Source organism: Thalassophryne amazonica, chromosome 2 (assembly GCF_902500255.1).
Source record: "Thalassophryne amazonica chromosome 2, fThaAma1.1, whole genome shotgun sequence".
NCBI classification, from domain to species: domain Eukaryota; kingdom Metazoa; phylum Chordata; class Actinopteri; order Batrachoidiformes; family Batrachoididae; genus Thalassophryne; species Thalassophryne amazonica.
Window position 1 is genome coordinate 22233109 of NC_047104.1, and position 27873 is coordinate 22260981.

Sequence of the window (27873 nt, forward strand, 5' to 3'; positions counted from 1 at the left end):
ATCATGAGAACGGTGAACAAAAATCCCAGAACGACACTGAGGGACCTGATGAATGACCTGCAGAGAGCTGGGACTAAAGTAACAAAGGCTACACACTACGCAGAGAGGGACTCAAATCCTGCAGTGCCAGGCGTGTCCCCCTGCTTAAGCCAATACGTGTCCAGGCCCGTCTGAAGTTTGCCAGAGAACATATGGATGATCCAGAAGAGGATTGGGAGAATATCATGTGGTCAGATGAAACCAAACATTTTGGTAAAAGCTCAAATTGTCATGTTTGGAGGAAGAAGAATGCTGAGTTGCATTCCAAGAACATCATACCTACTGTGAAGCATGGGGATGGAAACATCATGCTTTGGGGCTGTTTTTCTGCAAAGCAGACAGGACGACTGATCTGCGTTAAGGGAAGAATGAACGTGGCCATGTATTGTGAGATTTTAAGCCAAAACCTCCTTCCATCAGTGAACCCCATAGAAAATTTGTGGAGGGAGTTGAAAGTCCATGTTGCCCAGTGACAGACCCAAAACATCACTGCTCTAGAGATGATCTGCATGGAGGAATGGGCCAAAATACCAGCTACAGTGTGTGCAAACCTGGTGAAGACTTACAGGAAATGTTTGATCTCTGTCATTGCCAACAAAGGTTATGTAACAAACCATTGAGTTGAACTTTTGTTATTGACCAAATACTTATTTTCCACCATAATTTACAAATAAATTCTTTAAAAATGCTACAATGTGATTTCCTGGATATTTTTTGTCATTTTGTCTCTCACAGTTGAAGTGTACCTCTGTTGAAAATTACAGACCTCTCTCATCTTTCTAAGTAGGAGAACTTGCACAATCAGGGACTGACTAAATACTTTTTGAATGAGCAAAGCTCGTCAGCATCTCACCATGTCATTTAGGTCCTTCAAACTTTTTTCAGCAAAATTGTTCTTGGGAGCATGAACATGACTAAAACCTTTCAGCTTCTTCTCTCTCTCTCTCTCAAAGATATTTAGGTGTACCTTAGAAAACACTAGTAGAGTTCCACTTTAGAATTGGAATGTATAATAGAAGAAATACTTTACTGAATTTTCATATCAATATGATATACGATATGATTATGATTTGACACAAAGTGCAGCAACAGTGAAAATTAAACATTCTTAAACAATCAGTAATAATACACACTCATTTTGCACTCATCAATAAGATTAGGATATTGTGCCCTCCAAAAGTATTGGAACACTTGGAATTTCACACATTTTAATTTGTTTATGCCATTTTAAATACTAGAAATACAAATAAAGAAAGAAAGAAAGAACAGATATTTCTAAAATGATCTTCCTCAAACTAAAACTGAATGCAAATCTCTAAAACTTGATAAAACCTGTAAATAATAATCAGTTTTATTGCCAGTTTTTTTCAGACAAGTCAGGGGATGGAAACACGAACATTTCCAAGTCACTGAATATGTCTCGGACCTTATTTAGATCAATTATGAAGAAATACAAAAGTTTCTTTCACCAAAACTTCAAATCTAGGCTTTCATCTCAAATGTACTTTCTGTCAAATTGTAGCTGAACTTTCAGGTCTTCTTTTTAAGAAAATCCTCTTCTACACCAATTCATCAGGAATGTTATGTGTCGGACGCAGCTCGGAGAACCGACCAGCGTTTGAAGGACCCAGTATGAAATAAGCAGAGCACGGTACAAAGGCTAACTGAATTTAATACATAACAGTGATAATACAAAAAGGTGCGGTCTGGCGTGGTGCGCTCCCAGCAGCGCTAACGGTCCGGAGCCAGAAGCTGTTTCGGACCCAAGGACCCCGCCGACACCCCCCAGGTGGCCGCAACAACCGAGTCTGTGAAAGAAGGAACCATTATGTGAGTCCACACTCTACACACAGAACACTTAAAGGTGTACAAACAGCAAACACTTCCTGGCTTGATTACTGATCAGCTTCCCAACCTGCAGGCATGGAACATCCCGTTCACAAAACTCCACCGCAGTGGAAGCTGATACATGACTAACATACAGCTCAATACAATAAGGTGTGAGGGACACCACATTTACTGACTGTATAACTGTTAGTCACAAAATCCAACGTACCTCAGGAAGTGTGCTGACGAGCGTGAGACCTCACCCCCTCCTCTTTCACAGACCGTGCATCAAACCTGGACATTCTCAGCGTCCGCTGCTGATGAGATGGCTCCCGAGACGACGATCTCACCCGTCTGGTCACAAGGTCGAGTCTCTGGCAAATACACACTGTGCACTCCAGTCTTAAATGCCAACATGCTCCAATCCATCCAGATGCACCACAGCTGTGAGTCCTGACGAGTCGCAGGTGATCAGGGTGAGGTCCTGACAGCCTCAGCAACACAGCCACTCAGTCCCAAATGCACGCCACCTGGGAGGAAAACAAACAGACAAACAAACCGGCAGCCAGGCCCCCCCAGCCATATAACAAGGAACCTGGATTTTAGATTTTTAATTAATTTATATCAAGTTGTAGAGATTTGCTTTCAGTTTGAGTTAAAAAAGATAAATTTAGAAAAAAAAATGTATTTGAAATGGAATAAACAAATTAAAATGTGTGAAATACCAAGTGTTCCAATACTTCTGAGGACAACTGAGAAACACTGAGGAGCAGCATCTTACATCTCATATATAGTGCAGCAGATAAGAGAATATTTAGAGTGGAATCCTGCAAATGGTGATACAAGCATCAAATTTGGCACAAATAATCCATAGACATTAACGCTTTTTAAACAACTGATTGGCCACTTGGGGTAGGGGCCAATCCAGGTGGGGGTCAACTGAAGAATTACACAGGGGTCAAAATCAGGGGTGGGCAACTTATTCCAGAAAGGGCCAAGAGGGTGCAGGTTTTCTTTGCAGCCACTGATTAATATCACTTTGAGCAGATGGAATCAGTTAATCAGTGAAATCACCTGGTGGAGTCAGTGGCTGCAAAAAAAAAACCCTGCACCCTCTTGGCCCTTTTTCACCCCTTTTTCCCTGATTGTGACTCCTTTGATCATAACATTATGCTGACAAACAAATAGTGACAAAACATGACAGTGATTATATGTTCAGCAATCAGTGAGAGTGCAGCAGAGTGCCAGTAAACAGGACTGTTGGAACGTAATGGAAAAACTGCACCCAGCTGACTGACAAAAAGTACAGCTAACCAGAAAGGAGTTGTGGCATTGTATGAGAACGTAGGAATGACAGATGCATTCAAGGTGGAGGTGAGATTACACCAGGGATCAGCTCTGAGTCCTTTCTTATTCGCAATAGTGATGGACAGGCTAAAGGACAAGATCAGACAGGAGTCTCCAAGGACTATGATGTTTACAGATGACATTGTGATCTATAGTGAGAGTAAAGAGCAGGTTAAGACCGGATTGGAGAGGTGGAAATACGGAGAGAAGGGAAATGAAATTCAGTAGCAACAAGACTGAGTACATGTGTGTGAATGAGATGGAGCCCAGTGGAATAGTGCGGTTACAAAAAGTACTTGTCAATGTGGTGAAAGTAGATGAGCTGAAATACTTGGGGTCAATTGTCCAAATAAATGAAAGAATGTGGTAGAGAGGTGAAGAAGAGAGTGCAGGCAGGGTGGAGTGGGTGGACAAAGGTTGCCGGAGTGATTTGTGACAGAAGAATATCTGCAAGAGTGAAGGGGAAATTCTACAAGACAGCAGTGAGACCAGCTATGTTGTACGACTTAGAGACGGCGGCACTAACAAAAAGACAGGAGACAGAGCTGAAGATGTGATTTTCTTTGGAGTGATGAAAATGGACAGGATAAGGAATGAACATATCAGAGGGTCAGCACAGGTAGGACAGTTTTGGAGACAAAGTCAGAGACGTGAAACTTAGAAGGTCTGGACATGTGCAGAGGAGGGACCCAGGGTATATAGGGAGAAGGATGCTGAGGATGGAGCCACCAGGCAGGAGAAGAGGGAGGCCAAAGAGGAGGTTTATGGATGTGGTGAGTGAGGACATGCAGGTGGTTGTTGAGACAGCGGAAGACACAGAAGACAGGGTGAGATGGAAATGATTGACCTACTGTGGTACCCCCAAACAGAAGCAGCCAAAAGAAGAAGAAGAAGACAGTAATGGGCCTTTCACATTGAACGCTTCAGCGCAACGCATCAAAGCTTCCCAACGCGTCATGACATCACACGCTTCGCTTCGGAAGCGACAAGGGGGCGGTGATTGCTCTGGCTGTTACCACAACCTGAAAAAAGTTTAGCGATCGCCATCTTGAATTTGGGTCGCTTGAACCACAAAAAAGCTTTAAAAAACAGCAGCAGAACAATTCTCCCATCACCCTGCTGGGAGAAGCTTTTTTCAGCTCCTTTTCGGAGTGACGCCAACCAAGGGAGGACTGACGACTTGGTGGGATATCGATCGAACCACGACAGCGGGCCGACCCACACGGAGAAGCTGGCCTTCAGGCATCATCCCTGGGCAGACCGAGGCAGGCAGCCGGGGTGATGGAGCAAACTCAGTCCAAAATATCCCACTTTTTGGATATATGCGAAGTCCCAGTTTGTCCAACGGAGTTTAGTTCTGCAGCTTTATCGAGGTGAGAATAATTTAAAAATAAAACATGACATTTAGTGAACTGCTGTGAAGGTTTAATGATCGGCAAACGTTAGCGTAGCCTTTTAGCACAGTTGATCTGAGTGAACGCTTTAATTTGTAAATGGTTCAGTCTTTTTTATTTTTACTAATAAAGCTACAGCTTTTTATGGAGACTACAAAAGCTCAACTTTAAATAACTTTTTTTTGGGGCGTTTTTTTTTTCCCCATCGTTTTTTTTTTTTCATTTTTTTTTCTTTTTTCATATATAAACTGTTCAGTGTTTCTTTATATTTTAAGACATTTTTATTTGTCCCAATTTCAATTTTCAATTTCAATTTCTTTTAATTTATATAGTGCCAAATCACAACAGAGTTGCCTCAAAGCTAATCTAGATGTTCCAATCAGGAACATTTGCTGTGCAACCTAAATACCGATGCATTTCAAAAACTTTCACTGATGAGCTGAACACCATGAAGTCCAGTCAAAAAACATCTCTGCTCTTCAAAATAGGAGAAAAGTGTCTTTATCAACACCACCAGAGTTCAAAGCTGCAGAAGAGACCTTCATCTGGTCCCGAGAATCCAGCATAACATCACCTGCTTCTAAATAAAAGGCTCTTTCAACAACAACTATTTTATTATTTTTTAAAAAGCTGTTTGATTTTATATTTTAACAATAAATGAAGGGATCATTAAAAATGTCCACAAAATCAAAGGACATTTGCACAGGTAGAAACTCTCCACTTATTGTGCTCAGATTCATATTTTAGAAATGACTCTGTCCTGATAACAACATTAAAGGCAATTACATATTTTGATGTAATTACAAGTTGAAATAATATAAAAAAAAATTGTGAGGTTCATCATGAGGTTTATGTCACAGAAATCCTACTTTACAATCACACTGCAGTCACTGTTAAATTATCTCCTGTTGCATTTATAATAAACATTTGTATTTATTTACAGTGTCTGTTTTTCTGGTTGAAATGAGATAGAAATATTCAAGCAGACTTAAAAAAATGTACAAGTTTCCATGTTATTTTATTTGTCTAAAAATAAATGTCCAAGGTTCTTTATGTTAAACAAGGAATTATCTAATCTGAAATAACAGGTGGTTTTAATTTACAGAAGAAAGGTTTCTAAAGAACCATTTATTTATTTATTTAGCTATTTTAATGACAAGTGTTCTAAACTTTTTTTAAACAGTAATCAGAAATTTTGAGGTAACAAACAACAACAACAAAAAAAACATTTCCAAGGATTTTTCTTCAGAAAACTGCTGTATAAATGAGCAGTCCTGTGACACATTTCTATTTTGTACAGATTAGTGGTTTCTGCACTGATCTGTTTTGTAGCGATCAGTGGTTTCTGCCATTAGTCTTCCGTGTTTTGGCCCAACGTGTCATTCCTATTGGACAGCGCAAAGCTACATCACAGCTCAGAGCGTCGAAAGTTGGATTGGGTTTAACTTTGACCGCGTCAGCCTGCCAACAAGCGTCAATGCGTGCTCTCGTCAGAAGCGTCACTTTAGCTCGGCTTTTGACGCAACGCTTCTGACGCCTCTAAAAAGCAATGCGTCTCATTGAAAATAATGCTTTTTAGACCGATTCTTGACGCCTTTGACACTTCCGACACGTGAAAGGCCCATAACGGGCACAGCCTTAAAGTGGAGAAATGTCTATCAGCAAATGGAAACAGTTTGATGTTTTGACCTTGGTCATCTTGTGCTTGGGCAGCACAGAGGCTTAGTGGTTAGCACTGTTGTCTCACAGCAGAATGGTCCTGGGGTCGCTTCCTGCCCAGTCCTTTCTGTGTGGAGTTTGCATGTCCTCCTTGTGTTTGTGCAGGTTCCCTCTGGGTACTCTGGCATCCTCCCACTTCCAAAGACATAGGTGTGAGTGAGAGTGTGGATGTGTTTTGTCTGTCTATATGTGACCCTGTGACAGACTGGTGTCCTGTTCAGGGTGTACCTCGCCTCAGACCCTGTGACTGCTGGAACAGGCTTCAGCTGCCCCATGACCCTTAACTGGAATAAGCAGGTATAAGAAATCAGTGAATGAATGAATGAACTCTTGTACTTACTTTTCTTTTCACATCAAAGGCGACACTGAAGAGCAGAGAGCAGTAGAAGCCCATCTCCAACATGTAATACCAGTACTGAGATGGCAACATAGACTAGAGGTCAGAAAGAGAGACAGACGTTTTGAATCTCACAGCCAAATTGCGAACAATCTGTCATTTTCAGTTTGGTTTTGGTTTTGTTTGCTCCAACAGAGCGGAGACAGAGTTCAGTTTCTTTGATGTCCTGCTTTCACTCAGCTCTTTTGATAAGTTTGTTGGAATGTTCAAAAGGATAATACCTGCACAAGCACAATGAAACTGAAGGAGTAAGCATCTGACTGATGTCAAGTCGAAGTTAGAGATTAAAATGTTGCATAAGTTTGCATAGAAACCTCAGTCCCTCAACCAGTACTTTGCATCACTTTATTGCCAAAATTGGTGCAACTTTAACTTTTGACCCCTGCACAAACTGAAATTCACCTTTGTCACCATTTTTGCTGTTTTTACCCTGTAACTCCATAACATTCAGTCATAGATCATCTAAACTATACCTTTTTGAAATCGATATGATCAGACAAATAATGTGTTATACCTTTCAATATGTTTGGAACACTTTTAAATTCTGACCCCTGTGTAATTCTTCATTGACCCCTATACTGTAGGTCATTAGAGGTCAGCTCCAAGATGCCTCCATATCTGATAATAAGCATGAGTTAATTTTGAATATGTGAGCCAAATTTCATGCTTTAGTCAAAGAAATACACAATCATTTTGTCTATCTGCTGCACTAGCAACACAGTCCAAAAAAAAAAAAGGTTGGGACAAGAAAGCTTTTACTACATTGTAATCTTGTCATTCCTTCTCACAAAACTTAAAAGATGTTTTGGCATTGAGGACACCAAGTGATGAGGCTTTTCATGTGTTATTTTGTTCCCCTTTTTTTTTCTGCAAATACATGAGCAACAATGTGGGGTTGCCGTATTTTTCATTTCAAAATTCTCCACACATTCTCTGTTGGAGACAGCTCAGGACTGCAGGCAGGCCAATCCAGTACCCATATCTTCTTCTTCAGCCATGTCTTTGTAATTTGTGCAGAATGTGGTTTTACATTGTCTTGTTGAAAAATGCATGGATGTCCCTGGAAAACATGTTGTCTTGAAGGGACCATATGCTGCTCTAAAATCTCACTTTTCCGCATTAATGCTACATCACAGAGTGTAAATGACCCTTGACAAGGGCAGTTTGACAACCCCAGACAAGGACAGACCAGGGACCTCATGTACAAAGAGGGGTGGATTTACTACTGAAACATGGCATATGCTAAAACCCAGAGACTGGCGTAAGCACAAAAATATTCATCTGTATCAAAGTATGCTTAGGCATGGATCCTTGCATGTTCCGTTTGTACATCCCAAGCAATGTGGAAATGAGTATACACGCAGGTACCCCAAGCTTCTCCCTTTCCATGCCACATTTTAAATATGCAAATCCATGTAAGTAGGCCCTGGAGCTGGGATTCCCCCTCCGTGGAAACAGTCAACATAAACACAAAAAGGAAATTAACCCGAGGGTGTGCTGGGTCACGCAGGGATAGTTTTTTGTGACCCTGTCACATGGAATACACATGAAATGGCAGAGAGAAAGCTGAGAGACCTCATGTCAAAAAGTGATTAATGGACCTGTCAGTCAATCAAAATCGACTACGTCACTAGGCCCCGCCCCTAATCCCGCCCCTTATGACATCACAGCCAATCAGAATCGATTATGTCACTATGTCCCGCCCCCAAGCCCCGCCCCTAACCCCTCCCCTAGTCCTGCCTCCAAGCCCCGCCCCTGGCTCCTCCCCTAGTCCCGCCCCTGGCTCCTCCCCTAGTCCAGCCCCTGGCTCCTCCCCTAGCCCCACCCCCAAGCTCCTCCCCTAGCCCCACCCCCAAGCTCCTCCCCTAACCCCGCCCCAAGCACCGCCTCCAAGCCCTACCTCCCCTCCCACCCGGGTCTAATATTTTAATGTCATTTTATTTCATGAATTAAAGAACGATTAAAAAATACCTAGATCTTTTTAATGTATTAAAGAATTAACTAATTCTGAAATAATTAAATATAAATCAGTGTCTATTATTTAATACCCTTTTAATATTTTTAATTCTTAAATTAAAGCGCGTCCTTTTATGGTTTTTAATGCCTCAATTAAAGAAGGAATAAAAAATACCGTATCTTATGCATAATTATGGGAGGTTTTCTTCAATTTAGTGATTAAACACGAATATTTTAATACGGCTTTAATATTTTTTAATTCTTAAATTAATGCGTCTCCTTTTCTGTTTTTTAATTCTTAAAGAAGGGTTAAAAAAATAACGGTAACAACTGCAACGGTTGTCTTTGCAGCAAGACGGTCAAATACCCACGCATAGAGCTCCTCACGGAAACATGACCCCACGGCTGTAATACCTGTTGCAGACGCTAGCTGTGTGTGTGTGTGTGTGTGTGTGTGTGTGTGTGTGTGTGTGTGTGTGTGTGTGTGTGTGTGTGTGTGTGTGTGTGTGTGTGTGTGTGTGTGTGTGTGTGTGACCTGCGGAGCGGGGGTGTCACGCCGGATGGTCTTTTATAACATAGTAGAGAAGCCTGAATCTTTGGTTGAAGCTTGAATGTTTTATTACATCCGATTTCCTGATGACGGGGTCGTTCGCTGGGCTTGTTTGAAGACGGAAAAACAAAGTCCCTTCTCAGTTACGCCAGATGCAGTTTCTTTTAAGATATTAACCGATCGATCAGCGGGACACCTGCTGATCGGAGATGCCGCCCCGAGGTGATGAAGCCGGAAAAAAAACAAAGTTTCTTCTCAGTCACGCCAGATGGTGTTTTTATTCATCCGAGGTGATGAATTATGCCCCGAGGTGATGAAGCCGGAAAAAAACAAAGTTTCTTCTCAGTCACGTCCATGGGAAGGAGTCACTGCTCATTTCCAGTATGACCGGTGAAGAGTGAAGGTGCCTGGACCCCGTGATGGGTATAAAATAGAATTTAGATTTTTAAATAGATTTGCGGAAAAAAAAAAAAGAAAAAAAAAAAATCCTGAAAAACCATGTTGTTTAATTAAGTTTTCTTGTCTTCGAGCAGAGTGCGAAAACCGCATCAGCTTTCAGGGTAAGTGATTTAAGTAATCTTTTTTGATAGAAATGACTGTTTTTAAATGATGCACGCCGTCTGAAACTGTGTCTTTTTTAGACAAAACCACGCAGACGGTCCAGAGTGCACTCGGACCCGGCCTCGGTAATATATCTGAAATATTACAGAATATCTGCTTGCGAGGGTGCTGCTTTTTATTTATTTATTTATGTTAATTCTAGAAATCAAGTCAGAGCCCCCTGAAGAAGTTCGAAGGCTGGAAGCCCCGACTTCACCACGCAGATGTAAGTACAGCGACCGAAATTAAATCACGGTTAAAACTCTGGAATAACCCGATTTTTTCTGTCACAGCCCGTGGAGAAGCGGGTCAGCAGCAGAGAACCGTAAAACGATCCACGGATTTACACGGTAAGGAGTCGGAGTTTATGTATTTATTTATTTTAAATATTTAATAACTAACGATTTTCTCTTTTTTTCAGCAGGCGGTGGAGGGAGACCATCTATTTTCCACCGAGACGCAAGGCTCGAAGATATTCTGAGCTGGGATTAACCTCATCTCGCAACTTTTTTGAAAATGTGTATTCTGTTTTTTTTTTCTTATTCCGATGGAACGGGAGAATTCATTTTGAAGAGGTATATTAATTGATTTTGAAGAGGTATATTAATTGATTTTCTTGAGGTAGATTCATCCTGGTACGGCTTTTAAAAGATGGAAGGAGAGAATTCAGGTCGGGAAAATAACTTTGGACGTGTATTGGATTTAAACGCTTCAATAATCGACTCAACGGGGAGCACTCCTGGAACAGATGGTCCATTACCCGAGGCGTTAAATTCACCACCTCGAAATAACATCGAGTCCGGAGAGAGACTTTTAAGCCGTGTTCGTTTAACACCGCTAAATGATGCTCTTAACAATTTGGTGGCTGAACGAGAATCGGAAGAAATCAACCCCTACATCATTTCTGCGATTAACGCTATAAATTCGACGGTCCAGTCTGATACTGAAGAGCCCCCTGACCCCCCGCACACCCCGCCTCCAGACGAGTCCGGTCCCGCGGCATTGAACCAGCTGCATTTGACTCCTCTAAATAACGCCGTAAACCTCCTCGCGTGTGAAGTTAATCCTCACGTCCAATCCGCGGTGGATGAATTAAATCAAATGCCTAACGACGCGCACGTTTTTTCACCTTTAAGAAGTCCCTCCCCGCGCAATGCGCACGGAGAAGAGATTTTAAACAGAGCTCGTTTAACCCCGATAAACGCGGCAATCTCTGTTTTGATGGAAGGCGGGGATGATGCACGACCGGGGTCCAGCCGACACTCTCCCATGACGGGCGGTGGGGCTGCTAACGTCATCAGGAGACCTGCTTTTAACAATATCGAAATCAGGCAGCCTCTAAATTTCCAGCGCGTCTACGAAATTCCCGACTTCGTGGAATTTTATCATAACGCCGTAGGGACTCTTCAGAACTCGGTCGAAAAAGCTTTAACACACGCCAGGGCCGGGGACTTTATCCAAATGGAGATTCGTGGGGACTCAGTCTACAACGAGGCCGCTTTGATCAGCTCATATAACGACGCAGGCGATGTGACGGGCTTCGAGAATCTGCTAGAACGATTGATACAATCGAATTCCAACGTTTTATCCGACGAGTCTCTGGAATTAGTGGTCCAAGTCATCCGCAACCAGAACGGCGCGGGGAAGCACAGAATAGATGACCTCCTCCATCACGAGGTTCTGAAGAAAAAATCCAAATGCCTTAATATCGTGTATAATCCTGACAACAGTTTATGTTTCGCGATAAACGTCGTTCAGTTATTGAATCCTCATCTGACTACGCACGAGGCGGAGCAGCGCGGGCTGGCGTTACAAATTAGCGTCGGATTATCGGCTGCTACGCCGGTATCTTTAGAGCAGGTGGGAAAATTTGAAAACGTTCTAGGTTGTAAAATTGTGGTGTTTTTCAGAGCTGAAGGGGAGAGAAAGCTGACAAAATTCCAGACAGGAATACTGGCGCTGCAGAAAACTCTTTTCATTTTTCTGTTTAATAATCATTTTTACGGAATCACCGATTTAAAGAGATTTTTGGGAGTGAAATATGTATGTGAGTTTTGCTTTGAGGGGTACAATAACCCCGCCTCCCATAATTGTCTGTCATATTGTAAAATTTGTGAATCCACGCAGTGTTATGAGAAAAATAACCCTGTATTCTGCAGCGAATGTAACAAGAAGTGTCGCTCGCCCGCCTGTTACAGCCTGCATAAACAGCCGAAGTATCGTCCTTCCGCCGGTAAGTTCGTTAATGTGTGTGATAACAGAAAAAAATGCTCTCGATGTAAACGCGAGTATTACATAGCGTTTTCTAAAAACAGCGCTCCGCACGTGTGTAAGCAGAAGAGGTGTCATATATGCGGCGAAGCTCTCCAGGAGCCGAGCGAGGGTCACCTCTCTTATATGACGCCGCTCAAAGCTGAAGAGACGCATTCAGAGAAATATGTTTTTTATGACTTTGAAACGTATGTCGATAATAACGGGGAACATGTACCGTTTTACGTCAGCGCTGTAACAAAGACGGGTGATTTTTGGAGCGCATGGGGGGCAGACTGCGTAGCCCGCTTCTTTAAACATTTTAGAATGAGAAAATTCAAAGACTACGTGTTCATCGCTCACAACTCAAAAGGTTTTGACGGTTATTTGCTTCTAAAGTATTTAGTCCAGCAGGGCGTAACCCCCGCTGTGATTATGACCGGGAGTAAACTATTACTCATGACAGACGCCGCCTTTAAACAGAAATATATAGATTCGTTATCTTTCCTTACAATGCGCTTATCTCAGATGCCTAAAGCCCTGGGAATCCGGCTGAAAGACGAAATTGTTTGCAAAGGTTACTTTCCGCACCTGTTCAGTTCAGAAAAAAATCTGAACTATGTCGGTCCGTACCCTGACTCTGCGGCTTACGGGGTCGCAAATATGTCAGAGGAAGAAAGAGAGGAATTGCGCAAAAAAAACCGCAATTTTCGATTTTAAAGCCGAGGCCATTATGTATTGTGATAACGATACAAAAATCCTGGCTGCAGCCTGCTCCAAATTTATGTCTGAATTTATCGCTGAAACACGCGTGGATTCTTTTACCTGCGTTACAATCGCCTCGGCGTGTATGAAAGTCTTCCAAACTAACTTTCTTGCTCCAAAAACGCTGGCGATCCCCTCCGCCGACAATTATAGAACGAAGCATAAAAAATATTCGGACGTGGCCGTGCAGTGGTTAGAATGGGTTGCTGAGACGCAAAACTTTATCATCGATCACGCTCTAAACAGGGGCGAGAAAAAAATAGGAGGTTATTATGTTGATGGGTATGCTCAGATTGACGGGCGGATAAAAGTGTGTGAGTTTCTCGGGTGTTTTTACCACGGGTGTGCAACGTGTTTTACACAGCACGAAATAAACCCTCTCACAAACACCTCATTTGGAGAGCTCCACGCAGCGTGTCAGAAAAAAATAGCCTTTCTGCAGGCTATGCCGGGCGTCACCCTCAGCGTAATTTGGGAACATCAGTGGCTTGAAATGAGGCTGAGGGATGAGAGCGTTCGGCGTTTCCTTGCCCGCAGGGGGTTACCATCGCCCCTCGAACCTCGTGACGCTTTATACGGCGGTCGGACTTGCGCATCCCGTCTGAGGTACACGGCTAAGCAAGATGAGAGGGTCTATTACGTCGACGTGACCTCGCTGTATCCTTACGTTAATGTAAATTTCACATATCCCACGGGGCATCCGGAAATTATCGAGAGAAATTTCCGAGACCCCAGGACTTATTTCGGGCTCATCAAAGCCGTCGTGTATCCGCCCCGGGGGCTAAAATTCCCCGTCCTCCCACACAGAACTCCTCACGGTAAACTGGTGTTTACTCTGTGTCGCACCTGCGCTCATGAAAATAATCAAGCGGGAGCGTGCACACACAGTCAGCAGCAGAGAGCTCTGTCTGGTACTTGGATGACCCCGGAATTCCACAAAGCTCTGGATACAGGCTATGTTGTAGCTAAGATTTTTGAAGTCTGGCATTTTGAGGAAAAAAGTGATAAAATCTTTGAGGGGTACATAAACACCTTCTTAAAACACAAGCAGGAAGCCTCTGGTTTCCCTCCCAAATTTGATAAAGACCCCGAGAGCAGAGAAAAATATATCACGGACTACTGGCTGAATCAGAAGATTCGTTTAGACCCAGAAAAAATCAGTCACAATCCGGCAAAACGACAGATGGCTAAGATCTGCCTCAACTCCTTCTGGGGGAAATTCGCCCAGAGGTCAAATCTGACGCAGACCGCGTTCGTTAAAAACGCTGACGATCTGTTCAGGTATCTGTTTTCTGAAGAGTACGAGGTCACATATCTAACATTCCTCAGCAGTCTGGTGGCTATGGTTCAATGGAGGTACGGCCCACGGTACGTCAGCCGACCGGGTAAAGCCGTCAATATTTTCATCGCAGCGTTTACAACGGCGTACGCGCGTTTGACCTTGTACGGTTTTATAGAGGCTGTGGCAAATCCTGACAGGATTCTGTATTATGATACCGATAGCCTGATTTACGTTTGTAGGCGGGGTGAAACCCCGCTGCCTACCGGTAATTATCTGGGGCAGCTCACCGACGAGTTGAACGGCGATGTCATCACAGAGTTTGCAGCAGCGGGGCCTAAAACTTACGCATATAAAACCGTACGAGGTAAAACGGTCATGCGTGTGAAGGGGATCACTCAAACCCACAAGAGCTGTCAGAAAATAAACTTTGACAGCGTCAAAGATCTGGTCGAGGGTTATATAAAAGACCCCGCCCTCGCTGCATCTATCAAAACACCGCAGCAGGGAATTAAACGTCATAAAAGCAGTTTCAGCTTGACAAACGTGTCATTTCAAAAATCCTTCAGGGTGGTGTATGACAAGCGGGAAACCGAACCGTTCGGATTTTGAAACATGTCTCACTCGGGAAATACAGTGGAGATTGACCTCAGACTTCAGCCCCCATTCTCCTGTCTCATCGTTGGACCGAGTGGTTCGGGAAAGACTGTGTTTGTGAAAACATTGCTGGAAAATTGTAGCCACGCTATGAGATATGTGCCTGACAACATTGTATGGCTGTATATGTCTGAACAACCTCTGTATTCTGAACTGAAGAATAAAAATATTAAATTTGTAAGACGACTCCCTGACTCATTTCTGGACGACAGCCTTTTCCCTGAAGGTCAGAGCCATCTGGTTATTTTGGACGATCTCATCTTTCAAGCAACGGATCATCCTGAAGTTGTAAGAATTTTCACCCAGTACAGACATCACCGGAATATGAGCGTCATCATGATCACACAGAACGTGTTTCATAAAGGGAAATACAGTCGAACCATCAGTTTGAATTGTAATTATATGGTGCTGTTTAAAAACCCCAGAGACAAGTTACAGATGAACATTCTGGCTCAGCAAATGTTTCCCGGCAGAAAACAATTTTTTTTGGAGGCTCTTGATGATGCTACGAGCGTACCTTACGGGTATTTATTACTGGATTGCACGCAGGAGTGTCCAGATCAGTTCAGACTGAGATCGGGATTACTCCCGCACGAGTGGCCCACAGTTTATTTACAGAAAGATAAACGGATATGAGCTCTCTTTTAAAAAGGAACGCCCCCGCTCTTAAAGCGCTAATCAGAGCCGGGCGAGGGAGCGTCACCACAGCCTGAAGACCTGCAGGCCAGAGCTTCTGAAAACTTTATCCGAGATCGCTTTGAATATATTAAAGGGGAATATTGCCTTGAGCGACTCTCAATTCCGTGCCTTGAAAAAATGAAAAAGAGTTTTACGTCTTCTGGCCGATAGAAAAAACAGTTATAAAAGGAAGCGGGGAGCGCTGATTCAGACGGGCGGCTTTCTCTTGCCTCTGCTCGCCGCGGCCCTGCCTGTTATAACGAGTCTAATAGTACCCAGAGGATAATGGCGTTCAAAGCGGCGCAAAAGATGTTTTTACTGACTCCTCAACAGATGCTTCAACTCGGACATTCCGTTCCGCCGAGCGGAAATAACATCAGACAAATGGCGGAAAATGATTTAGACTCGCGAATGCGGGCCGTGCTGGAAGAACGTACTCACTCCCCTTATGAAAAAATTAAAAAGTATGAGGCTCTGCTGCAGCGCTATTTAACCCTGATCAAACAGGGGGAACTCGAATCACGCGTTTCACCCCCGCAAGAGACTCGCGTCGCCAAGCAACCTGAGGAGGAGGGGGTGGAGGAGGAGGAGGAGGAGGTGGATGAGACTGTGACAGAGGTCCTGAAGAATATCCCCTCCAGAGAGCGTAGAAACGCTGAATATATTATGAGGAAATTGTCGATGGGTGATACGCGCTGGAGTCCGTCGGGGGAATTTATTTACAAGGGGAAAGTCGTGAGGGGGTCTCACGCCATAGATCTTATGAAACATCTCGGATCCTCGTTCAAGAAATCGAGCTCCCCTACAGGCTGGTTGAAGTTCCTCAATATTTTACAGGAGCGGAACATTCCGGTGGCGTGCGTATCAAACCCGCAAGCCTGCGAGCAGTTTCAGAAGCTTAAAAAAGGACGGAGCAGCTCGCCGGATGAAACCCTTCTTTTAACCGATTCGCCGGCCAGGAAGAAACTTAAGAAAAAAAAAAGACTTCCAACGCTGGGAAGGTTTCTCACCATAAAAGGAGGGTCTCGAATTAAAAACTGACTGGATATTATGATCAAGATTCTTTAAAATACATCACAGTCAGACACATTTTTTTATATTGTTACACTGACTGAAACTCATCTCCGGTCTTTATCACTTTTATTCGGCGTATGGTTTAAAAAACAACTTTCAACACTTCTCTACTTAATAACAACGATGCAAACAACATTAAAGGTATGATTGGGGGTGCATTTTCTACACATCCGGAACATTTTTCACAAAAAAAAACCACATAAAAAAATCAAAGGTCAAAGCTTCTTTCTATGCTTAAAAACGGGGGTTTAAAGGCTGCAAACGCGATAAAACTTTAAAGGTATGATCGGGAGGCCGCTCTTACATATCCATCCCGTTTTCAGGCGAAAAAAAAAACACATAAAAAAAAAAATCAAAGGTCAAAGGTCAACGCATCTTTCTACGCTTAATAACGGGGGTTTAAATTATGCAAACGCGATAAAACTTTAAAGGTATGATCGGGAGGCCGCTCTTACATATCCATCCCGTTTTCAGGCGAAAAAAAAAACACATAAAAAAAAAAATCAAAGGTCAAAGGTCAACGCATCTTTCTACGCTTAATAACGGGGGTTTAAATTATGCAAACGCGATAAAACTTTAAAGGTATGATCGGGAGAGCGTTCTAAGACAGGGGTTACATTTTCACACGGAAAAACATAAAAAAATAGGAACGCCGGTTAACACAAGCCGTGACAATATTTAAACTCATGCAAAGGCCCTGCTAGCTGGTTACAGGAGGTATTGCAGCTTTTCTTAAGGCAATTTTCACAAAATCAGAAACCAAATCATCGTTCGTGATAGTATTTTCGGTGTATAAAGACACCACGTCCTGGTACAACTTCCCAGTGGCTCTGTTATACAGATAATACACGCATTGTTGTCCGCATACGTCCGATAACTCGTGCTGAAGCTGTTTGTTGTGATACAGAATGTTTTTAACATCTGGGAGATTCTCCAGATATCGCAGGATGCTTTTAGGGTAGTATTCAAAGTCCGGGCTGAGGCCGAACAAGTCAAAAAATGTGGCTCGACCATTTTTGTCAACGGTGAGCGCTAACCAGTGTTCCCCCGGTAAATGTCTAGGGTGGGTGTTTACAATGAAATATACGGGAGGGTCCGGCTTGATCCGGAATAACTCGTCAGACGCAAAAACACCGGCGAACAGGTCTCCTATTAAGCCCCTCATAACAGCGTCCAATTCCAGGGTGTTCATCAGTAAAAATCCACAAGGACCTGTCGCTTGGAATTAATCTCCAGGAGAGAATCGTAACACGCGTACACTATCAGTGTGGTGGTATGCGGAGTCGCGACTCTGAATCTCATCTCAAGTCGCAGGGTCCCTGTGGAGACAGGGCTCAGAGCACCGCTGTCCTCCTCCGGGTTTAAACTGAAGACGTACAGCGCATAGCCGTGTGCAAAATATACAGAGAGGCAGGTCCTTGAGGTGTCGCCCGGTCGCGGTGTAGAGATTGTAAAACTCCCTGACAGAGAGTCCGTTGTTAAATTCTGGCTGGAAAGCTTTAGCCGGCAGCTGTCTCCCGTTTTGACTGAGTGCGAGGTACTCCAGGTCATAGTGTGCAAATTCAAACGGGGACAGATCTCTTCTCCCGCTGAATGCGTTGTGATTCACCATACCCAGAACCACATATTTGGGCATGGTTCCTAAAAACAGGTTCTCCTGGTTGCATATCCTGGAATGGCTGGGGATCACGTAAGTCTTAACGTTGATTCGTGATAACGGGTACACGGCGTTCCCTTTCATGAGAGCTGCGGAGTGACCCAATCTCACTGCAGGAGATACGGTGACTTTCTTAACGAATAGGGACGCGCCCAGAATTTTCAGCTTGAAAGTGGAGGCCGCCAGCCCCATCAGGCAGAAAGCATCGCTGGCTCGAATTAATTTAACTCTTAGATCAACGTTATTCAGAAGAAGCCTCTCTCAGAAAAATATGTCCACGTGCAGCGGACCCTGAACTTGAAATTCACGCGATTCGGCGCTAAAGCGCGCTCTGCTCACGAGGCCTTTATTCGGGCCCGTGTCCTCCACAGCGGTCGAATTGTGCTGACCCGGGGTGTCCTTGTAAAACAAACCGCCCGTGAACTGCGATTTCAATGAAGCGGGCGAAAAGTTCAGCAGCGTCTCAATCATCGCCCTGTACGGGTGCGTCGCGCTGGACTGGGAAATCAGCCGGTCACCCAGAGTCACGTCGACTTGCGAGAAAATCGTATTGAGAGGATAAATTATTACGCCCACGCGGGCGTCATTAGCCAGGTCAGTCCCGTCGGCGTTTGTAATTTTCAATCGCAGATAAAGCAGCATATTATTGAGGTCTAAATACCTCTCACCGTCTCCGGGGATAAAAAACTCGATAGGGCCCGTGTCCGTCAGGGCTGATAACGGGCTGACTTCAACGTATTGGCTTTGCTCGATGGACAGCTGGGTCCCGGGGACGGCGAATAAATCCAATTCGCTCATGGTGCATTCGGGGGAATTATTTCGCAAAAGAGACATTGTTTAAGAGAAAATATCCCCGGACAACCTCCTCTTCTTATGCTTCCTTCGAACTGTTCTGCTTTTTCCGGGGGTCTTTCGCTTTTTAACCGTTTTGACCCGTTTCCCCGGGGGGCGTTTCCGGGGCCTTCTTGAGAGCACCATGATCCCGGACCCCCGCTGCTGCTCGGGTTCCTGACTCCGTCCAGCCCTCTCAACAACGCGGCTCACTACGTCGGAAGCGATGCTTCGAGCGGCGTTTTTCAGGTGAGGTTTGGCGATCGTGTATCCTTGTTTAATCAACGGCGACACAAATTTGAACAGTTTCGAAAATATGTTCCCGAGCCCGCGCCCGTACATAACAGGAGCACCGTGGAAGCTGTGAAGGCCGTTCCCGACTTGATTTTCATAGTAAGGCACAAATCTATAAATGTCGGCTTTGTGCGCTGCCCCGGCCATTTTTTTTTTTTTTTTTTTTTTTATCCCGCCGGTTTAAAATGTAATGTCACAACCACTTTACCGTATCTGAAATCCACCGGTCGATCTTGATCGCTTTTGATTTTGATGCGTATCGTCTCAATATGTCTTTTGGAGACCGGGATGTAATAAGCGGGGTTGAATTTCTTTGTAATTATTTCCCCGAAACGACCTCCAATTTCGAACGCTCGGAGGAGAGGAGCAAAAGCGTCGCCCACCGCCTGAGGCTGTACAATGTCTGTATAACAGAACAGGTGATACATGCCCGCTTTTATATCGGGGTAGCGGGGAGAGCTCGTGACCCCGGGTCCGCATCTCAGCCATTGATTAGGCTGTATCCCCAGCATGTACGCCGTCGGGGCTTCAAAATATACCTGGCAGGTACCGTCTCCTTCCCACAGAAACTTTTTCTGGAGATCGTCATATTTTAAAGTCAGATTCGGATCTATAGTCTTCAAACGAGGGTTTATCCGCGCTGCAATAACCTCAAAGTTATCGTAATATCCCGTGTCAAAAAATTGTGAGTGAACGGCGGGTTTGTTCTTGGGCGGTAAGCCCGTAATTTTCTTCACCTGAAACGTACAGCAATGCTTTTCCGGGATATTTAACCAGGTGTGCGGATAAGAAATTTCCGTCAGCGCCACATCCCAGTCACCCTCTAGATCCAGGTGTCGAGCCAAGTCCACCTGGTAGCATGAAATTGTGTTGTCCGGGAATACTTTTAGGCTGGCGTTTGAAGGCAGAGTCATATAAAATCCGTGTTTCAGATCCCGATCCATTTCTCATATGTCAGTTGAAGATAGATGTTGTCATATTTATACGGCCATCAGCTGGTCCGCGGGAACCCAGGAGTTAAATTTCTCGGGCCAATTTTTCCATCTGGCAAATACAAATTTCTTCCCCTTGGTAAAACGTTCACGAATAATTTCTTGAACCTGATACGGACTGTCTTTTGCTATTTTAACCTTCTGCAATTCTGGTTCATAGAATGAACCTTCAATGATCTCGCCATCATAATCTTTCAATTTATAAACGGGCGGCGTACGTTGTATACATTCTGACACCGTGAACATTTCATCCGTAAAACTTTGTTCATATTTTTTATCAAAAACTCCCCTGAGCTTGGAGACCCTGACTATATCTCCGACCTTATATTTAAACTTTGCAGGCCTCCTGCGTAGGGTGGATGCCCCGTACAAATTTTGAAACACGATCGACCTTTCGAGCATTAACCTCATTCGGCCTCATCTTAATGCTTTTATGATAACTCTCGTTATAAGCCGTGAGTAAAGACGGTAGGACGTCGATGTATCTTCATGTGTTTTTAGCAGTAAACCTCTCGACAACCGAGGCTTTCAGATCAGTGGCCGTGGCAAAATGTAGAATCCGGTGTTTTTTCATTAAATCCTTGAACGGTTTGTTAAAAAACTCTTTCCCAGCATCAGTCTGCAGCTTCAGAGGCACCCCGCTGTGCTTTAAGAGCGAGGCAAAGGCCTGTGAGACTTCGCGCCCTTGCTTTGACTTCAGGGGTCTGGCATACGCTTTTTTTGAGAAGATATCGATAACGGTCAGCAGGTACTTGTACCCGTCGTTAAAATCTGATAACCCCTGCATGTCGCATAAATCCGCCTGAAATTGGTTAAGCGGGTTTGTGACAAATACTCTATTTCTTGGAAAATGCGTCCTGGCAGGTTTGTGTAATGTGTATGCATCTTCCCCCGACAGGAAATCTCTGATATGCTTCATACGAATTTTAGATCCGTGTTGATCGCGCAGAGCCCTGCGTAAATGCTCCGGTCCTCCAAAACTCCCCGGATTTACCGGACTATAATATATATCCTTCATTAAACCCTCATCACCCATCTTTTAAGACGGATCTCTTCAGAATGATGAACCGGATAGTCCTTTTTGCATTTTTATATGTTTTAGCAACCATAAATATTAGTCTTTTGTTTTAAATAGGCGCTCTTGGAAACGTTAAATTGAACTCTGATTCAGCACCGCGGAGAGCGCTCACAGAACAGCCTTGACCTTTTAATAAGACCGTGTTAAAACCCCGCATTAATTCATACGAGAACCTTTTTTTCCACCAAAACCTCGTTTGTATGACTCTGTCTTGCAATATGAAGCGCCTTGGGGCAACTGTTTTGTTGTGGTTTCGGCGGTATATAAATTTGATTTGTAAAACATTTCACCCTTTTTTCAACAATAATATTGGAAAGAACACTGACCGTCTGAGTTTTAGAATGTATGCTTTATTACATTCATTAAAGTCACACACAGAGAAAAAAACAATTGTTCATGTTTATTAAACACAACATACGTGAAGGAAAAAAGTACACATTTTAAATAGGCGCTCTTGGAAACGTTAAATTGAACTCTGATTCAGCACCGCGGAGAGCGCTCACAGAACAGCCTCGACCTTTTAATAAGACCATGTTAAAACCCCGCATTAATTCATACGAGAACCTTTTTTCCACCAAAACCTCGTTTGTATGACTCTGTCTTGCAATATGAAGCGCCTTGGGGCAACTGTTTTGTTCTGGTTTTGGCACTATATAAATTTGATTTGTAAAACATTTCACCCTTTTTTCAACAATATTATTGGAAAGAACACTGACCGTCTGAGTTTTAGAATGTATGCTTTATTACATTCATTAAAGTCACACACAGAGAAAAAACAATTGTTCATGTTTATTAAACACAACATACATGAAGGAAAAAGTATACGTTCACGTACAAAACTGGAAAACTCTCAGTAATACATCTCCCCCACATTTACGGTTTATTTCAGTATTCAGCTGTAAAAGTGTAGGAACAATCTCTTCTCTGGACAGTCCCATCTGTTTCACGCGGCACGCCATCACATCCACAAACAGAGTGTATAATGTAAGCAGGTGCAGCGGATTACACCGTGTAAAATCGTCAGTGGTCAAAACAGAGATTTTCAGTAATACGTTGTACAGAGATTTTTCAGATGAATGGAGAGCCGCGTTGTAGATATGTTCTGTCCAGACTCCGGGCCCGGGGCGACGTCTGATAACGTCGAAGACCCTCTCCATAGCGCATAAAGGCGGGGTGTCTGGGGTCTCCAGCCTGCGAATGACTGCCCGCTACAGCTTATACGAGAGTCCACGTATAATATAAACTTCCCGCAAGCTTTGAAAGAGACTCATCACACAATTACCCATGACTGTAAACAATATAATGATATTTAAAAAAAAAAAATGCAGGTTTTTTTTCTTCAGTCGTCTGGGTTATAGACGGCTACCATCCAGTCCAGGTTGATCTCTGCGTCTTCACCGAAACGTGTACAGTTCGTTGATCTTTGCTTCAAAATTATCAGTGTATTTCAGCTCAATGAGGATGTTTTCTACCGCCCCCTGAACCCTCGCAGCCGATGGGTTGAGGAAGCGCTGGGCTAGGAGTTTTACCACAGCCGGAATGAAGGTCGGTCTCCAGAGTCTCACCATTAATCTCTCAAAATGTCCGGTAAAGAAATATTCATTTAACGGGTCCAGGCACTCGTGCTGGCGCTGGCTGGGGTGATCGATCTCACACCCGTAACAGAGTTTTTGTCTGTAACTTTTGATCACAGCCAAAAGTAAGTGGGCCACGCCGACTTTCACCGTTTTCAGGAATTCCTCTGACAGGAACCCGTCTGGCTGGTCTGATGCGTAAGATGTGGCGTATTTCTCAGCCCGCTCGAGGTCTTGTACCTCCCCCGGACTCGCGGCCTCCATGACAGCGGGAAGAGAGCCCACGCCTCCCGGGCTGGAAAGCACGTGAGAAGGATGGATCTCGCCCCAGACCGGTTCGAGCTGAACTCCCCACGAGCTCTCGTACCCGCCGCGGGTCCGTGAAGCCTTCTGGCGCCGGTCCTGGTTCACGACCTGCCCCGGGGATGGCGGGTCTCTTCCACAGGCGAGCGCGCAGTCACAAGCGATGTCATTGGCCGGTGCGATGGGGGAGGTTGAGGAGCTCATGCTGGTTCGTCGTCCAATGCTTAAATGAGATGTGGTCCCCTGGTTTTTTATAGAAATCCCTGTGCATGCGGGGGAGGAGCTACGGCAGAGTTTTTTTTTTTTTTTTTTAAGTAAAAAGAGGGGCCAAGTTTTTTCGGACTTTGATCACGTCCCTCCAGGCCAGGCACCTTGTAAAAAGGCCCGTAATCCTGTCGTTGCAGGTGTTGAACAACTCATGCCAGCTCTCAGCCGCGGCTGTGACGGATCTGACGCGGCCGCTGGCACTAACTCGCTCCAATTTAATTTCACCCTCAGAGTCAGTGTCAGGAGGTCCCCGCTGAAATATCACCCTATAGCGCGGCCCCTGGGTGCTGAGCCAGGTGAGTTGGAAGCGAGTTTTCCTCTTTTCCGGCGTCCGATCTCCTGGAGGCTCAGGGTTGACCGTGTCGTGAATCATCGACCCTGCAGCCGCGGAGAACACTCCCCAGTTGGCGGAAGTAAGCGCCACCCGCGGGGTTCCTCGAGTGGCAGTCTCACCCTCAGCCAGAGTGAAGAAACTTACTTGGGCAAAATACGGATCAAACGTGTAAGTTTAACGTTCGGGCCCCTCCAGGCCGTACGTCAAATCTTCCTCCGGTATCGGCTGACTCAAGCGGCTGACGTACATCCTCGCTTTTTTTTGGAGCGAGCGAGCCCTCTGTCGTCATGGTGATGTTGACGGGCGTTTCACAGATGTAGCGGAGGATTGGAGTTCGTCTCGCCATGGTGAATGCTGTATGTCACTCTGTCATCGAAAAGGGGATTTTTAAACCCCGTCTTCGCCCGCGGGGCATAATTCATCACCTCGGATGACTAAAAACACCATCTGGCGTGACTGAGAAGAAACGTTGTTTTTTTTTCCGGCTTCATCACCTCGGGGCGGCATCTCCGATCAGCGGGTGTCCCGCTGATCGATCGGTTAATATCTTAAAAGAAACTGCATCTGGCGTAACTGAGAAGGGACTTTGTTTTTCCGTCTTCAAACAAGCCCAGCGAACAACCCCGTCATCAGGAAATCGGATGTAATAAAAAATTCAAGCTTCAACCAAAGATTCAAGCTTCTCTACTATGTTATAAAAGACCATCCGGCGTGACACCCCCGCTCCGCAGGTCACACACACACACACACACACACACACACACACACACACACACACACACACACACACACACACACACACACACACACACACACACAGCTAGCGTCTGCAACAGGTATTACAGCCGTGGGGTCATGTTTCCGTGAGTGGGTATTTGACCGTCTTGCTGCAAAGACAACTGTTGCAGCCGAGAGACGGTTATTTTTTTAACCCTTCTTTAATTTAAGAATTAAAAAACAGAAAAGGAGACGCATTAATTTAAGAATTAAAAAATATTAAAGCCGTATTAAAATATTCGTGTTTAATCACTAAATTGAAGAAAACCTCCCATAATTATGCATAAGATACGGTATTTTTTATTCCTTCTTTAATTGAGGCATTAAAAACCATAAAAGGATGCGCTTTAATTTAAGAATTAAAAATATTAAAGGGGTATTAAATAATAGACACTGATTTATGTTTAATTATTTCAGAATTAGTTAATTCTTTAATACATTAAAAAGAGCTAGGTATTTTTTAATCGCTCTTTAATTCATGAAATAAAATGACATTAAAATATTAGACCCGGGTGGGAGGGGAGGTAGGGCTAGGACTAGGGGAGGAGCCAGGGGCGAGGCTTGGAGGCGGGACTAGGGGAGGGGTTAGGGGCGGGGCTTAGGGGCGGGACATAGTGACGTAATCGATTCTGATTGGCTGTGATGTCATAAGGGTGGGATTAGGGGCGGGGCTTAGTGACATAGTCGATTCTGATTGGCTGACGGGGCCATTAATCACTTTTTGACATAAGGTCTCTCAGCTTTCTCTCTAATGGCAAAGGAGATACTGGGATCGTATGTGTGGGGGTGAAACACTGTGGCTCACAGTAGCGCACAAACACTGAGGGTAATACTGAGGGAGTTTGGCTGTTGACAGTGTGTGACATCCACAACATTACAGACGTGTTTATTGGCAAATACTAAACACAGGCAGATAATCGGGGGCCTGTTAAGAAGCTGTAGTTTCACCATCAAAAACCAAAATAAATCAATAACAATAATAATAACAACAAAACACATATTTGAATGCGCACATGTCCAAATGTCCCCATGCTGGTTTTTGTTCACTACAGTTACCTGAATAAACTATTAAACCACGCAGCCATACACTGTGCACTGCACCAGCCCAACCTAATCCATTAGGTTGGGTTGGGAATGGGCTGTAGCATATAATTTGTACATTGATGGAATAAAACTGTTTCTTATTAACAAAAACAAATTCATCATGTGCTGGCAGCATTACAGCAATATGTGTACAGTGAGCTCAGAGTACATTAAGGAATCCGGCTCTCGATTGCTGCAAATTGTGCTTTTTCATGTTGGAATGTGATGATCACATTCCAACATGAAAGCAAAGTACCAAGATGATGTTAGGATAATTGTGTCCCACACAGCTGGCATGGCTCGGCTCAAGGTTGACTGGCACACTCCTGACCGATCAGCTAACTCACACTGGAATGCCCCTGTTGCCAGAAACCCCAGCATGGTCCGCACCTGTGTGGACACAGACAGCTGCCTGGCTCCTCACCGTATTGCGCTCTGGGCCGGCTGCAGTTCTGCGTGCAACCCCAGTAACAGTGGCCTTTGGTAATCAAAATCAGCTTATGAGCCAGTTATTTGCAAGTAAATTCTTGCGTTCCCTGAATACACACTCATGTCGGATTGCACCATTTGCAAGGTCCTCTAACAATGCTATAATGCAACCATTGCTAGTGCCATTTTACGCATCATTTTGCACATGCTTTTATATCCATCTATGTTATTGCAAACACTTGGGTGTGTTAATTTTTCATCACTGTGTCTCTGATGTGCACATCACTCTGATGGCTTCTTGTTTTCACACTATTAAGGGTTCCCAGCATCACCTGTACGTGTCGGAGATGGCACAACAGCTGTAGAAACGTGCGTACGCCAGCCAGGATTTTTGCGTGATGCACTGCATATTTCCAGGGTCATTTCACTTTTGATACATCTTAACGTGATCGTGGAGATGGACGTACACCACACTTTGTACATGAGGCCCCCCTGGCTTTTGGGTGCATTTCTGATAACAGTTTGGATGATCCTGTTTGTATAAGTCAATTCTTCAAAAAAAAAAAAAAAAAAGATCTGGAATATTGATTCTTCTGAGCATAGCATATGGTTCCACCATGTGATGATCCAACTCAGATGGTGTCAAGCCCAGATGAGTAAATACTGCTTCTGGACAAGATTAACATGAGGCTTATTTTTACCACAGTAAAGTTTAAGTGACGTCTGTGAATGTAACTCTATATTGTAGTGGTTCACAAAGTTTTCCCAAAGTAATACCTTGCCCATGTGGGTATATCAGCTATTGATGACTGGTGGTTCTTGATGCAGCACCATCTGAGGAATCTGTGATAGCAGGTGTTCTGTTATGGTTTAAAGTGATGATGAACCCAATATGCAGACAGAGAACACACAGAGGATGTGCATCAATTCAGGTGATTTATTGCGACAAAATAGTTCAATGAATGCAGAGGTGACAAGAATCCAAAAAATATCCACAAACCCAGTGAAGACAAGGTAAAGGATCTTACTGCATGGGCTCAGGAACACTTCAGAAAGCCATTGTCAGTTAATACAGTTCATCGCTATATCTACAAGTGCAAGTTAAAACTCTACCATGCAAAGTGAAAGCCATACATCAACAACATCCAGAAACACCGTCGCTGCCTTCTCTGGACCCGAGCTCATATGAAATGGACAGACGCAAAGTGGAAAAGTGTGCTGTGGTCTGATGAGTCCACATTTCAAATTGTTTTTTGGAAATCATGGACATCATATCCTCTGGATAAAAGAGGAAAAAGACCATCCAGATTGTTACCAGCTCAAAGTTCAAAAGCCAGCATCTGTGATGGTATGGGGGTGTGTTAGTGCCCATGGCATGGGCAACTTACACATCTGTGATGGCACCATCAATGCTGAAAGGTACATCCAGGTTTTGGAGCAACACATGCTGCCATCCAAGCAACATCTTTTTTCAGGGAGGTCCCTGCTTATTTCAACAAGACAATGCCAAGACACATTCTGCACGTGTTACAACAGCATGGCTTCATAGTAAAAGAGTGCGGGTACTAGACTGGCCTGCCTGCAGTCCAGACCTGTCGCCCATTGAAAATGTGTGGTGCATTATGAAGCGCAAAATACGACAACGAAGACCCTGGACTGTTGAACAACTAAAGTCGTACATCAAGCAAGAGTGGGAAAGAATTCCACCTAAAAAGCTTCAAC

The 27873-nt window shown here is 44.1% G+C and overlaps 1 protein-coding gene across 1 annotated transcript in view; it reads right to left on the reverse strand.

Moving 5' to 3' along the window:
• cers3a (ceramide synthase 3a) overlaps positions 1-27873 on the reverse strand; it is a 142893-nt gene that overhangs the window by 36717 nt on the left and 78303 nt on the right. The window contains exon 7 of the mRNA XM_034184259.1: positions 6667-6759. Coding sequence (XP_034040150.1) covers positions 6667-6759 — 93 coding nt within the window. The remainder of the gene's footprint in view (positions 1-6666; positions 6760-27873) is intronic.